The sequence below is a fragment of the Mastigoproctus giganteus genome, chromosome 9, assembly GCF_048544385.1.
Source record: "Mastigoproctus giganteus isolate SK-2022 chromosome 9, ASM4854438v1, whole genome shotgun sequence".
Lineage (NCBI taxonomy): Eukaryota > Metazoa > Arthropoda > Arachnida > Uropygi > Thelyphonidae > Mastigoproctus > Mastigoproctus giganteus.
In genome coordinates, this window is record NC_143583.1 from 134,661,031 (window position 1) to 134,674,084 (window position 13,054).

Consider the following 13,054-nt stretch of genomic DNA (forward strand, 5'->3'; position numbering starts at 1 on the left):
CATAGACAAATTTCTGTTTCTGCTGCATGCCTTTTCTATAGATACTTGCATGGGCACTGTTCTTCTGAATTGGCTTCTATAATTCCCTTCTTCAAAGAAGTCTGAACACTTGCCGTAACCAGTCAACATCCTCGTACTGTCCAAGTTCAAACTCGCAGAACCAACTTTTCTTCTTACTCATTTATTTATTCAACTTCTGTTTCCTGGAACAACCTTCTTTCATGCATATTTCCTGAAAATTACAATCTACAAATGTTCAATTCTAATGTCAACAAGTATCTTCTTTCATATTTTCAACCTTCAATCCATGCATGGTACTAAGTGCTATATGTTCTTAAAAAAAAAAGAAAAGTACCTATGCATAACAATGGTCCTTGAGAATGAAAAAAATTTAGTATGGAAAACATATTTATTTAACATGATATACTATAAGATAGTAAACTAATTATAAGGAATTGTGGGATATGTGGTTTCTTTCTTTGGCAATTTTGCAGTTTACAATACACCTATGTAAATCTAAACAGACGGCATTACTGAATTTTTAGTGCGAACCCCCAGAACACTTTTGTGAACCCCAGGTGTTTGCAAATCACCGGTTGGGAATCGCTGATCTAGAGTATCTACCCCATCTTTCATTGAATTATAAAATGTAGCAGTTTTTGGCCTTCTGCTGTCAATAGCACTATCATAGTGTATGATTGATATTAGAACTTTTTTTGTTATGTAAGACACAATTGTGGTCTGATCTTTGAATGGAAACAAACTACTAGTTTACATCATTTACATTTACCAATTGAGCTGGAAGTTTATTTTTCTGAAACGTGCCAGCAAGTGTAACATTTCTTTCCAATCATTTCAAAGACAGAGGCACACTATGAAATCAATTATCTACAGTTAAATTACTGTTGATTCCTTCGATTGAATTTTCAATTGCATTCAAAAGGGCACATGCCCCTGGAGTTTGTTTTCCCACACAAACTTCCATATTCAACATCTAACATGTTCTTGCATCACATAAAGTAATACTCTTCAAGCCATATTTTTCCAGCTTATTTGGAATATAATTTGTTGGACCAAACACCTACCCCTGAATGGCACTAATTGTTCATCTAGAGTTGCACATTTTGATAGGGATGCTATAGATATATATAACATTAGTGATAGGCATCTCTGGTATCTCTCTAAAAACATGGTCAAGAATGTATAGAAAGCTGTGAGTTGGTCCGATTATTTTCTGATGTGTCTGTCACTTATGGAGTTGAATTTTATGGTCCGAAGAAGGAAATAGAATTGCTTTAAAGACAAAGTGGGAGAAAACATTTCCACACCAAACTCATCACTACTGCACAAATTTTCTAGGTTTTGTCGCTCTGCTCAATACATTCCTGCAAGCATAATTAACACAGTGAAAGTTTTTATTTCACCTTCATCTGTTCTTTTGGCAGTTGTCCCGTGAAAAATATGAAGATATTTTTGCGATGTAGGAGTTACTAAACAGTTTATCATTTCATCATCACATAACACAAAACAATCAACTGGCACTTTCACATTCTTACCTACAGCGTTTCCACCTGGCAAATGAGTAACATATTACGGCGAGTGGTGTGGACATTTTGACAAGGGACAACCTTTCTCCACACAGTCATTCTCTCCTCTCTGAAGTTGCCCTTCCTGTAGTTGTCTGCTTCATCCTTTGAACTAATGTTGCAATCAGAAGATACATTTGCACACATACACTCTGCAGATTCTTCTACTGAAACTAAGGATGCTCCCATTATTATTATTATTAGCCATATAGTGCAAGGAAGCCTGAGGCTTATGCTGCACCAGCCGAAAAAAAAAATTTCTGAATTACCCGAGAGAGAGAGAGAGAGAGAGAGAGAGAGAGAGAGAGAGAGAAAGAGAGAGAGAGAGAGAGAAAGAAAGAAAAGAAAAAGGGAATCACCAAGAAAGAGAAGAATGATGATATCCAGCTCAGGACCCTGGGTGTGTCAAGCCCATACTCACCAGATGTGAGCCCCTGGGTTATGATGGCTAAATGTTTAACTACTTCTTTTGCAGCTTCTTTCTCTACAGCAAATTTTTTTCCACCATACTTTCTGTATTATAAAATCATTTAACTACCAATCAGTATTAGATAGACTTCTCCTAACACCATCTCTAAAAACTTCATGTGAATGCAGTTTCAAAATATTTGCTCAGTTTATCAGTAACCATACAGGTTCATCAACAACTATACCATTCATATCCATTGGACCAGTGTGATTCAACTTTTCTGTTGAAAAATCCAAAGACTTCTCATAATATGCTGAGTAACATTATCACACACTAATTTGCATTTATTGTATGACTCCATATATCTCCTGACAATTTATAATCATCCCATAATTTTTCTTCTGCCATGAAGTTCGTTGAACTGTTCTTGAACAAAATCTTTTTTTTTTGCCTATGTAAGCCTTTGGGAAATTTTCAAATTGCAATTGGTATATGGGGCAATAGTACACCATCGACATTGATGTTAATTGTAGTAAGGGCAATCAGATTTGACAACAGCTGCATTCACATTTAAAAAAAAACAATTTAACACAATTAAATGTAGGTTTGAACATATTGGCCATGACTGCTCCAAAAACTAGGATATGACCTGCCTTCCAACCCACTTTCACCCACCCATTGCTGCCCCCTCTACTAAGGAGGACCCAAAGAATTGCTCAGTGATTTACGATTAACTCTTCCAAGCACCCTTGAACTATTGTTGTTAGACATGCCCCTGGCAGCCAGTTTGTATAAAAAAGCGAGTTTATATATATAAAAAAAGTCTTTAATGATTTAACTCTCTTTTCTTTCCTGTTTATTTACCGTCTTTGTGGTCTCTGAATGTAGGATATTGGGGAAACATCATTATGATTTCTATCTCACTTCCTACATAGCCAGAATTGTGTGTGTGCACGTGCACATTTACTACATTTTTCTTGGTGTTTTTTTGGTTGCTGTAATGTTGCCTGTGTTGGTGAGATTAGTAAAGTGTACATTTTTCCTCAAAGCTGTGCATGTTTCTTTCATCTGCTACAATCAAACTACTTTACTGGATGAGTAACAATTTTTCACCAGTCTTTCAGGCTAATCAAATGCTATTAATTAGTTTTCATTCAAAGATTTCAGAAATAACACATTAGATAAAACAAAAAAAAATTTTTTCATTCAATTTCTACATTATTTAGAGATTCAATGACTGGAAAGGGTGAATTTTCAGAGAGATATATTTGTAACTGTGTTACAATTTTTCTAAATATTGAATACTGCAGTTACCAAAACTTAAGTTAAGAAAAAAATAATAAATAAAACTTATCTTTTTATACTACAGTGGTATAAAAGAAATTAATAAAAATTGAGCAGGACTATGCATGAACCCCCACTAGTCAACAAAGCTATAGCATAAGTGCTACAAAACAATTATATTTATTATGAATATTTTTGTTTTGTTTTATAGTCTTATTCATTATGAATTTGTGACTATAAAACAAATATGAATATATTTGTTTTATAGTAAACAAATATGAATATACTGTATTTGTTTTATAGTTCTGCTCAAAAATTTATATTATGAATATAACTTTAATTTTCTTTACTGAATTGGAAATAGTCTTTAATTATGATTTATGCAGTTTTTTTTTCCCTATTTCTCATCTCATGAAATTTCTTGTAGCGTAGTGTAGACTTTTTTTTTTTTTCTTTCCCTCCAGTTATTTTCTACTCCACTTTTGCCATATTCCAGATTTATTTTTATTTTATTGAATGGCTCAATCCATTATTCTGGGTATTTACAAGTCATTTATTACATATGAAACATTTCATCTTTAAATGGTGATCTTTTGTAATGAGGAGAAGCTGTACAAGTGAGGCTGAGCAGTATGAAATTAACAATATATTATGATATTGTTTAGTACGATTGCATCATTACTAATTGGTTGAATTTTAAGACAAACCAAAGTTTGTATGTTAGGCATCATTATTATAACATCCCATACTGTGAAATCCTTCATAACCTTTCTCTTATACTTAGAATAAGTAACACTTTCCCATTAGAGAAGGCTACTGTTACTTATTCTCAGTTGTGACCATTAAGCAACCATTTCAAGAAGGCTATTTGTCCCCTCATTGGTGGGTGGATACCCAGAGTATAGGAGCTGATGACCCATTTGTGACTTTAGCATTAGCAGTGGCAAATGATGCAAGAAATGAAGCTTATACAGTATCAAAAAAAGAAAAAAAAAAAAAGAAAAAATCCCCAACACCTTCCATTTCACCTAGTCATTCCTTCCAATAGTTTGTCCTGTTTTTCCTTGAATTTATTTAGGCTATCTACTTCCACAACAGATGGAAGTTTTTTCCAGCAATCAACCACATGCTGTCTGAAGGCAAACTTCTGCTCATTTATTCTGCAATCGTCCTTCCTCAGTTTGAATTTATTCCACCTCGTGTTTTTGTGTGTGTGCTCTGAGTAAGGGCGCCTCCGTAGCCAGGTGGGAAGGAGCAGCAGTGCATAGCACACGCTTCTTGATTAGACCGGGGTTCAAGCCCGTCACCACCAAATATGGAGGATGCGGAAAGGTCAGGGAATGACCACCGCATATCCCGGAGCAATATGGCCTTAGTTGCTAATGCTCCTAAAAACCAAACAAACAACAACAACTCTGAGTAAGAGAAAGAATCTCATCAGCATTGAGCTTGCTCAATCCATTCAAAACCTTAAACACCTCAGTCAGATCACCTTGCAGGTACCTAGTCTCCAGACCTTGCAATTTGCAGAACTGAAGCCTTTCTTAGTAAGAGCACTCCTTTGTTCCCCACCAATTATATCATTGTCCTTCTCTGTATTTGTTTCGGTAGCTCTACACTTTTAACACAATATGAGAGATGCTGAGAGGTGTACTTCTTAGACTATTAAAATTTTTGGGCAGAAAGCCTCCACTATGTAAAATTCGTAGTTAAGAATAACAATGTAAAATAGTTGAATATTAAGGCACCAAAGTTACGTTAGGCATCATTATAACATCTCATATTTTGAAATCCTTCATAAGTTGCCTTCCTCAATTATTTTGAGTAAGTAACACTTCCCCATTATAAAAGTCTGCTGCTGTTACTTATTCTCAATTGTGTACCATGACCCAGACAGCACTGTTTCAAGGGTATTTGGCCTCTCATCAGTGGGCAGGTAGGTAACCTACTGATAATCAGCTCTTATATCAGTAGGTAACCTACTGATATAAGAGCTGATGACCCAGTTGTGATTTATTTACAAAATGTGAGATGTCATGATTAACAATATTGAAATTACAGATGATTCTTTATTAGAAAAACTTACAAGGTTGAAGGCAAGTAAGGTGATCAAGATGATGGTATGCCTAATAATTTTACGAGAGAGAGAGATTGATTGATTTTTGATTTTTCTTAAATGACATCAATGAAGTGATAGAGGGTGTGATATCAAAATTTACAGATAGTGTAAAGTTAATTATCAATCCTCCTTCAGGATGATTTGGTAGGGCTCATGTATGGATGACAGTTATGTTTAAAAGTAGAAAACCCCAACTTAGGGAATAGCAACTCCAAAAAACTTATATTTGGTGGAGTTGAATTAAAAACAGCAGAGGGAGAAAGGGATTTGAGAGTTATGATACAGGTGGACACATTCTTCATGCAGTGTAGGCAGGCTGCAAGGAGGGCTGTGGTGTCCTCTTGATAATTTGCCACACATTTTCTTGTATAGATAGGGAGATCATAATCCTATTGTATAAGGTAATTGTTTACCACACCTAAGGTATTGACCCCACCTGAAAGTGTGGTCTTCATATTCAGAGACCACACTGAAAACAAGACATTGAGCTTCTTGAAAGAATCCAAATACAGGCAACCCCCTATATCACAACATGTATGCTACCAGGTTAAGGAAGGTTGTTTGGGGTCTGGAAATCTTTTCATTGTAATGTGATTTTACTCTGATAAACGAACAGATTTATTCCAAAACGTTAAACTAATGATTAGGCTTAGTTCATATTTTTAGAACGATTTGAATGTTGTTTTTTTAGTGATATCCAGTTTGTTTCCATTTATTTTCTTATCTGGTACTTTAATCACATTTTTAACCAGTCACACTGATAGTCACTTAAACGATAAGGTGGGTGGTGAAAACAAAAACAACTTTCAAAATTGTAATAGTAAATAGTGTTTCTTCTTTTGTGTAATTTGTGCTAATCAAACCAATAATAGTTGTTTTCTTTTACTCACAGCTATTGTTTTCCCATTCCTATTTTTGTGCAGAAAATAAAATTTTGCAAAGGGGAAAATTATATAAGTAAATATTGTATATTAGAATAACATTTAGTAACCAACTAAATTTTTTAGCTTGAGTATAAAGTTCAGCCTTCATTACTGTGAGAAATGTTTTATGATTTATCTATCTGTATTTTATCTCATTTTGCACCTTATACTGAACTGATTTAATATGCTTTATTGATTGTTATATTTATAGAAAGATGATGGAGAAACGGGTATTATCTTAGAAACTCCAGGTGATCCTCTTTGTCCTGTTAGAACGTTCAGATTTTATTTGTCCCGTTTAAATCCTGCCTGTGAGGCATTGTTTCAGCGTCCTAAGGAACATGTTTCCAATAGAGATCTCTGTTGGTAAGAATACTAATTATATATGTATATTAATTGTGAATGTGCTAGGTGTAATTAGGAAGTATGCCATTTTATTCACAGTATAGATTTACTAATTTACTTGAAGTGTTTCTCTTGTATTTGTGATATTCAAATTTTGACAAAATTTCCAGAGATCAAATTTGCAATATTTTTTTCTATCATTTGTATATATATAAGGGGTATTTGAAATGTTTCTGGTGTACCATAGAAAGAATGAAAGCCGACCGGGCTAGCTGGGTGGGTAAAGTGCCTACCTAGCAACCCAAAGGTCGCGGGTTCGAATCCCGCCTCGGGCTTGGATCAAAGTACTGTAAAAACCTTGGGAGGTGCATTATGGCCACAGAAGCCAATGCGCCAATAACTACTACAAAAAAAAAAAAAAAAAAGAAGAAAGAAAGAATGAAGCAGGCTGGAATTGAATCAACTTTTATTTAGTATAGTCTTCTCTTATGACCATACACCTGATACAGTATAGACTAGTTTTCTAGATCCCTTAAGCAGAACCTGTTGTCTGCTACTTCTAACGGCGCCTCCGTAGCCAGGTGGGAAGGAGCAGCAGTGCGCAGCACACGCTTCTTGATTAGACCGGGGTTCGAGCCCGTCACCACCAAATACGGAGGATGCGGAAAGGTCAAGGAATGACCACCACATATCCCGGAGCAATATGGCCTTAGTTGCTAATGCTCCTAAAAACCAACCAAACAAACAACAAACAGCTACCTCTAACCACTTTTTGTCCATATGAATAACATCGTTATTTGTCCCATATCTGCTCCTTTAAAATATTTTTCTTAATCTTCTTATTCCCTGGTTTCTTAATCTTCTTATTCCCTGGGGGGGGGAAATGGTGGCAATTAGCAATCGAAAGGGTCCATATGTGAAGAATATTTGTGTGTGACAATTCGTAATTTGAATCGGGTGGGCAACCTCCGGTCCGCAAACATGCATAATCTGGCCTGCGGTCGTGTTCAAAATATATATAATAAACATCCACTGAAGAATATATATCATGAAATTATGTTTATTGTAATTTTTATTATATTTTCTGTTATTAAATTGTTTTTAATATTTTGATTGTGACATTAGTATTAGTAAAGGCACATGATGCAAGAAAGCAAGCTTATATAGCATCAGCCAGGGAAAAAAAAAAAACACCTTATTTCACCCATCCACATGCTCCAAATGTTTGTCTAGTTCTGCCTTGAATCTATTTAAGCTATCAACTTCTACAACGACAGATGGAAGTTTTGTTCAAGCAATCAACCACCTGCTGGCTAAAGGCAAATTTCTACATATTTATCCTACAACTGTCTTTCCTCAGTTCCTGCACCTTGTTTTCCAGGCTGATGTTTATTTCAATAGAAGCAGTGCAAGAATCACTTTCACCTCTGCCAGTGGCTACTGTTTTTGTTCAAGCAATCAACCACCTGCTGGCTAAAGGCAAATTTCTACATATTTATCCTACAACTGTCTTTCCTCAGTTCCTGCACCTTGTTTTCCAGGCTGATGTTTATTTCAATAGAAGCAGTGCAAGAATCACTTTCACCTCTGCCAGTGGCTACTGTTAATCGATTAGTCCATGTATCCCCACCCCCAAGCTAACAGTTTTCCGACCCATCTAACACTGCCTTGCTAGCATCAGCAAATGTTCTTGCACCCTTTCTAATTAAGTGTATCCCCATCCCTGTAGAAGCAGTCTCTTCTGTTAACAAGCAGAGACCAGGCTGAGAAAAATTCTACCCCTTGAGCCTTGCACAATCTCTCCAGAGCCAAATTGATCGACAAGGCTCTCATCATATACTTCTTCCTATCGTTCTGGGCAGAATGCAGACACTTTCAAATTCAACCCTAACTCACGGCTTTTTTTTTTAAACATTGACCTGCACTTGTTAAGTAATTCCGCCGGTCTCCTACTCTTAATATCATTAGTGCCAATGCCAACGTGTACAACAATATCACCTTTTGTGCCCTTAAAAGAGGATATCTGCTCTGCAACATCATGAACCTTTGCTCCTGGCAGACATACCTTGGTCTTGTTCCACCAATCCTTTTTGCAGAATATGTTCCCAGTTTCCCTGACAATAGAGCCACTGACAACAACTGTTTCCTTTGGGACCAGTGCATTCTGCCTTGGGGTTTGGTGCTGTATTGCTTGATGTTCAAGTGCAATTTCTGGCAGTGATGTGGGCAGTTGAGAGCTTGATGGGCCCCTCAATTTAAATCCTTCGAGGGCATCTACTCTGTTCTTCAAGCTCTCATATAGGCCCATAACAATGCTGAGTTGGTGCCTGATTTCCTTACCCACAAAGACCTTGGCAATATCATGTCATGTTCCTGATTGCTCCACACACATCAAACAAGCAGTACATTTCAAAAGGCTGTGATTCAGAGGATAACTGCTCTCCTCAGTTCTCCCCTGAGCCACAGCACTCACATTAGCTTGAGCCTTTTGCTCTGCCGCTCTGGTCTGAGTCATGAATTCGATTCAATTTTAAAAATTTTAAATAAAATTTCAATTTCAATACAAAAATATAATCCTAAACTTATATCCCAATGCAGTTATAACACTATATATATATATATATATATATATATATACACACACACACACACAGTGGAACTTCTCTATTACGAACTTCTATTTAACGAATTTCTCTATATTACGAATTTTTTTCCAAAACATTGTACCTTGAAACGAAATTACATGTAAAATTAACCCCATATAGCGAAGTGTTAGTCTCTTTATAACTAATTTTTAAAAAAAAATTAGTAAAAGCATTTACTGCTAAACAGCCGCTCAAATATACTGCCTCCTTCCTTCCGAAATTGCGCATTAGCATCTGGAATTAAATAACCATCCTTTTAGTGAACACTTGTGGCCATTGATGCCCGTAGGAGGGTCTTTATTTTATTTTTGTTACAGTTATTCAACCAAATGGGTTTTCTTAACAGTGGTCGTAAACTTTACAATAAATAGGGTAGATTTGTAAATTTATGTTGGCTCAGGGGAAAACAAAATTCGCTGCGGTAAACTTGAGCATGCTGCGGCAGCAATACATAGAATGCTACCATAGTCGGTTTTTAGTAATGCCTACTGAGTGACATTTGCTTTTCACCTCAACTGTACCACGTGACGTTCCTGTCAATCATTATATATCCTCATCTAACTGGACTCCCTATAGATCGTTTTCATGAATTTTTTTTTTTTTATTTCGTTCATCATCAATCACATAGGCTATATGCTCTTGTATTTTTTTTTTTCTGAAAAGTAACATACAGCATGCATTAACCATAAATTTTCTTTTGTGTATATGTGAATGAAAGCAGAATAAAAGAAATTCACAAAGTCGTATATTTCTTCAAAGTGATTGATAGGAAAGGTCACGTGATACTATTTGAATTGGCAAGCGAACATCACCGAGTAACAATTCACTTATGGCCAGTGCAGCGAAGTTTGTGGTGTATGTATCGGCTAGAGCTGCAGTCGAGTAATTTTTACAATTGTGGAAACAATGTCGAAAAGAAAGTGTTTAAGTATTAATGATAAAGCAAAGATTGTTATGTATTGACCAGAGTTTTAAGAAAAAAGATGTTGTGGAGAAATATGGCATACCTGCAAGCAGTTTATCTACGATTTTAAAAAATCGAGAATCAATTTTAAATGCAATTGAAGGAGGAGCAGACAAGAAACGAATTAAGTTGTGTATATATGAAGATGTTGATAAAGCTGTTCTAAAATGGGTGCAAATGATATGTGAAAAGAATATACCAAAATCGGGCCTAATAATTAAGCAACAAGCTCTGAAATTTGCACAGTCCCTTGGAATTTCATTCCAAGGGACTGTGCAAATACTGAATTTAATGCAAGCACTGGGTGGCTAGATAAATTTAAGAAGTGCCACAGAATTGTGGAAAAGGTTATTTGTGGAGAAAGTGTTAATGTAAGCGAAGATTGCAACAGTTGGAGGAACAATACCTTAAAGAAGATTTTGGAAGAATATGAACCTAAGGATGTTTTTAATTCTGACGAAATGGGTTTATTCTTTTAAATGTTTACCGAATAGAACACTTGCTTTTAAGGATGATAAATGTTTTGGCAGAGAACAAAGCAAAGAAAGAATCACTGTGTGCTAGTTGGAGCAAATATGACAGGAAGTGAAAAATTAAGACTTTTAGTCATCGGAATATCAAAAAACCCAAGATGTTTTAGAGGCACAAAATCTTTGGAAGTTGACTACACCTTTAATAAAAAAGCATGGATGACAAGTGATATTTTTGAAGAATGGATATTAAAACTAGACAAGTGTATAACAAAAAAATTAAAAAGGAAAATCGTATTGGTAACTGACAACTATCCGGCACATCCTGCCAAACTTAAAAGTGCGAAGTTGTTGTTTTTACCACCAAACATAACATCAAAACTCTGCCAGTGGACCAAGGCATTATTAAAAATTTTAAATTTCATTATCGAAAGAGAATAATAACGAAGATTGTCAATGCGTTATCAGAAAATAGAAACTTGGAGGTTACAATTAACCTTAGAGATTGCATCTCTGAACTGGCAAAAGTTTGGACAAACGATGTCACTGAATACACTATTCAAAATTGCTTTTTGAAAGGGGGATTTGCATTGAATACAGAAGTCGAACAACGACTGGACGAACAGGATGAACTGCCCCTTTCACAACTGAAAAACAATTGGACATTATTAGAATTGTCCAGAAACATCGAAAATGAAATAACACTGGTTATTTCATTTAAGGAAATAACACTGGTTATTTCATTAAAGTGTTAGACACGACCATGATCACGAAGAAATTAACGATGATGCTGAAGACGCATCAGAACAACCCGTAGAAAAGCCAACTTGCGAAGAAATGATTAACGCTTTTAAAACGGTTCGTACGGGTCTACAGTTTTATGAAAATTTCCCTGATAATGTTTTTAATGCTCTGAACAAATGTGAGGTTTTTTTTGAGAATCAGACAATTTTTTAATTGTACTGTGCAAACGAAAATTACAGATTTTTTTTAATTTGTGATACTTACCAACAAAAATTGTGTAAACGTGATTTAAATATGTTTTTGAAATAAAATACATTAAAAATAAATGTATATTCGTTTTCATTTTATAATTAGATAACAATTTCTAATAAAAAAGATATTCTCTGCATAACGAATTTTTTCACAGGATTTATCGAATTCGTTATAAGGAAGTTTGACTGTATATATATAAAACCTTAATTTTTTTAAATATAATACCAACTGGATAAATTTGAGAATTTAGAATATAAGTATGAGGGGGTGAACACTGTACCCACTTCTTTGTTGTACCCTATAAATAAACACATAAAATGTAGTAAAATTAAAATGATGAGGTAGCTAATTATAGATATATGGATACATTGAATGGAACATTAACTAGGGCTATCTCCACACAATATATCCCATCAATAATTAGCTGAATCTATCTGTTTTTGTTTGCCATTTGCCAGTTTTTCTATGTTCAAATATAGTAGTAGTAGTAGTAGTAGTGGCACATGATGCAAGAAAGCAAGTGTAGGAGCTTATGCAGCATCAGCCAAAAAAAAAAAAAAAAATCACACCATTCCCTCCAAATGCTTGTCCAGTTCCTCCTTAAATTTATTTAACCTATCAACTTCCACAACGACAGATGGAAGTTTGTTCCAGCAATTAACCACCCGCTGGCTAAAGGCAAATTTCCGCACATCTATTCTACATCTTTCCTTTCTTAATTTGAATTTATGTCCCCGTAGGTTCGTAATCTGAACAAGTGGAAGGATCCCATCAGAATTCAGCGTGCTCAACCCATTCAAGGCCTTATAGACCTCAATCAGATCACCGCGCAGGTGCCTAGTCTCCAGCCACTGCAATTTGCAGAACTTAAGCCTCTCTTGGTAAGAGAATCCCTTCATTCCCCTCACCAATCGTGTTGCTCTTCTCTGTACACGCTCAAGCAAATCTACATCCTTCCTAAAATGAGGCCTCCAGACCTGTACGCAGTACTCAAGGCGTGGCATGACCATTCCCTTATACAGAGGGACAATCACCTCCTTTTCCCTGCTAGCAAAATTCCTATATATCATTGACAAAACCCCATGACCCGCCCTAGCAGCCTGTCTGCACTGCTCAGAAAACTTCATATCTGACTGCACAATTACTCCCAGGTCTTTTTCATTTTCTACCACCTTAAGTGTAGTACCACACAGTTGGTAAGTTTCTCTGGGGTTACTTCTACCCATATGCAGTACTTTGCATTTGTCAAGGTTGAACTTCAGTTGCCACTTCTTAGCCCATCTGCCCAAATTATCTAGATCCTGTTGCAGTAG

At 35.7% G+C, this 13,054-nt stretch overlaps 1 protein-coding gene across 1 annotated transcript in view; it reads left to right on the forward strand.

Moving 5' to 3' along the window:
* The window catches only part of LOC150080754 (uncharacterized), a 161,395-nt gene that overhangs the window by 35,753 nt on the left and 112,588 nt on the right, over nt 1-13,054 (forward strand). The window contains exon 2 of the mRNA XM_090380807.1: nt 6,533-6,687. Coding sequence (XP_090236933.1) covers nt 6,533-6,687 — 155 coding nt within the window. The remainder of the gene's footprint in view (nt 1-6,532; nt 6,688-13,054) is intronic.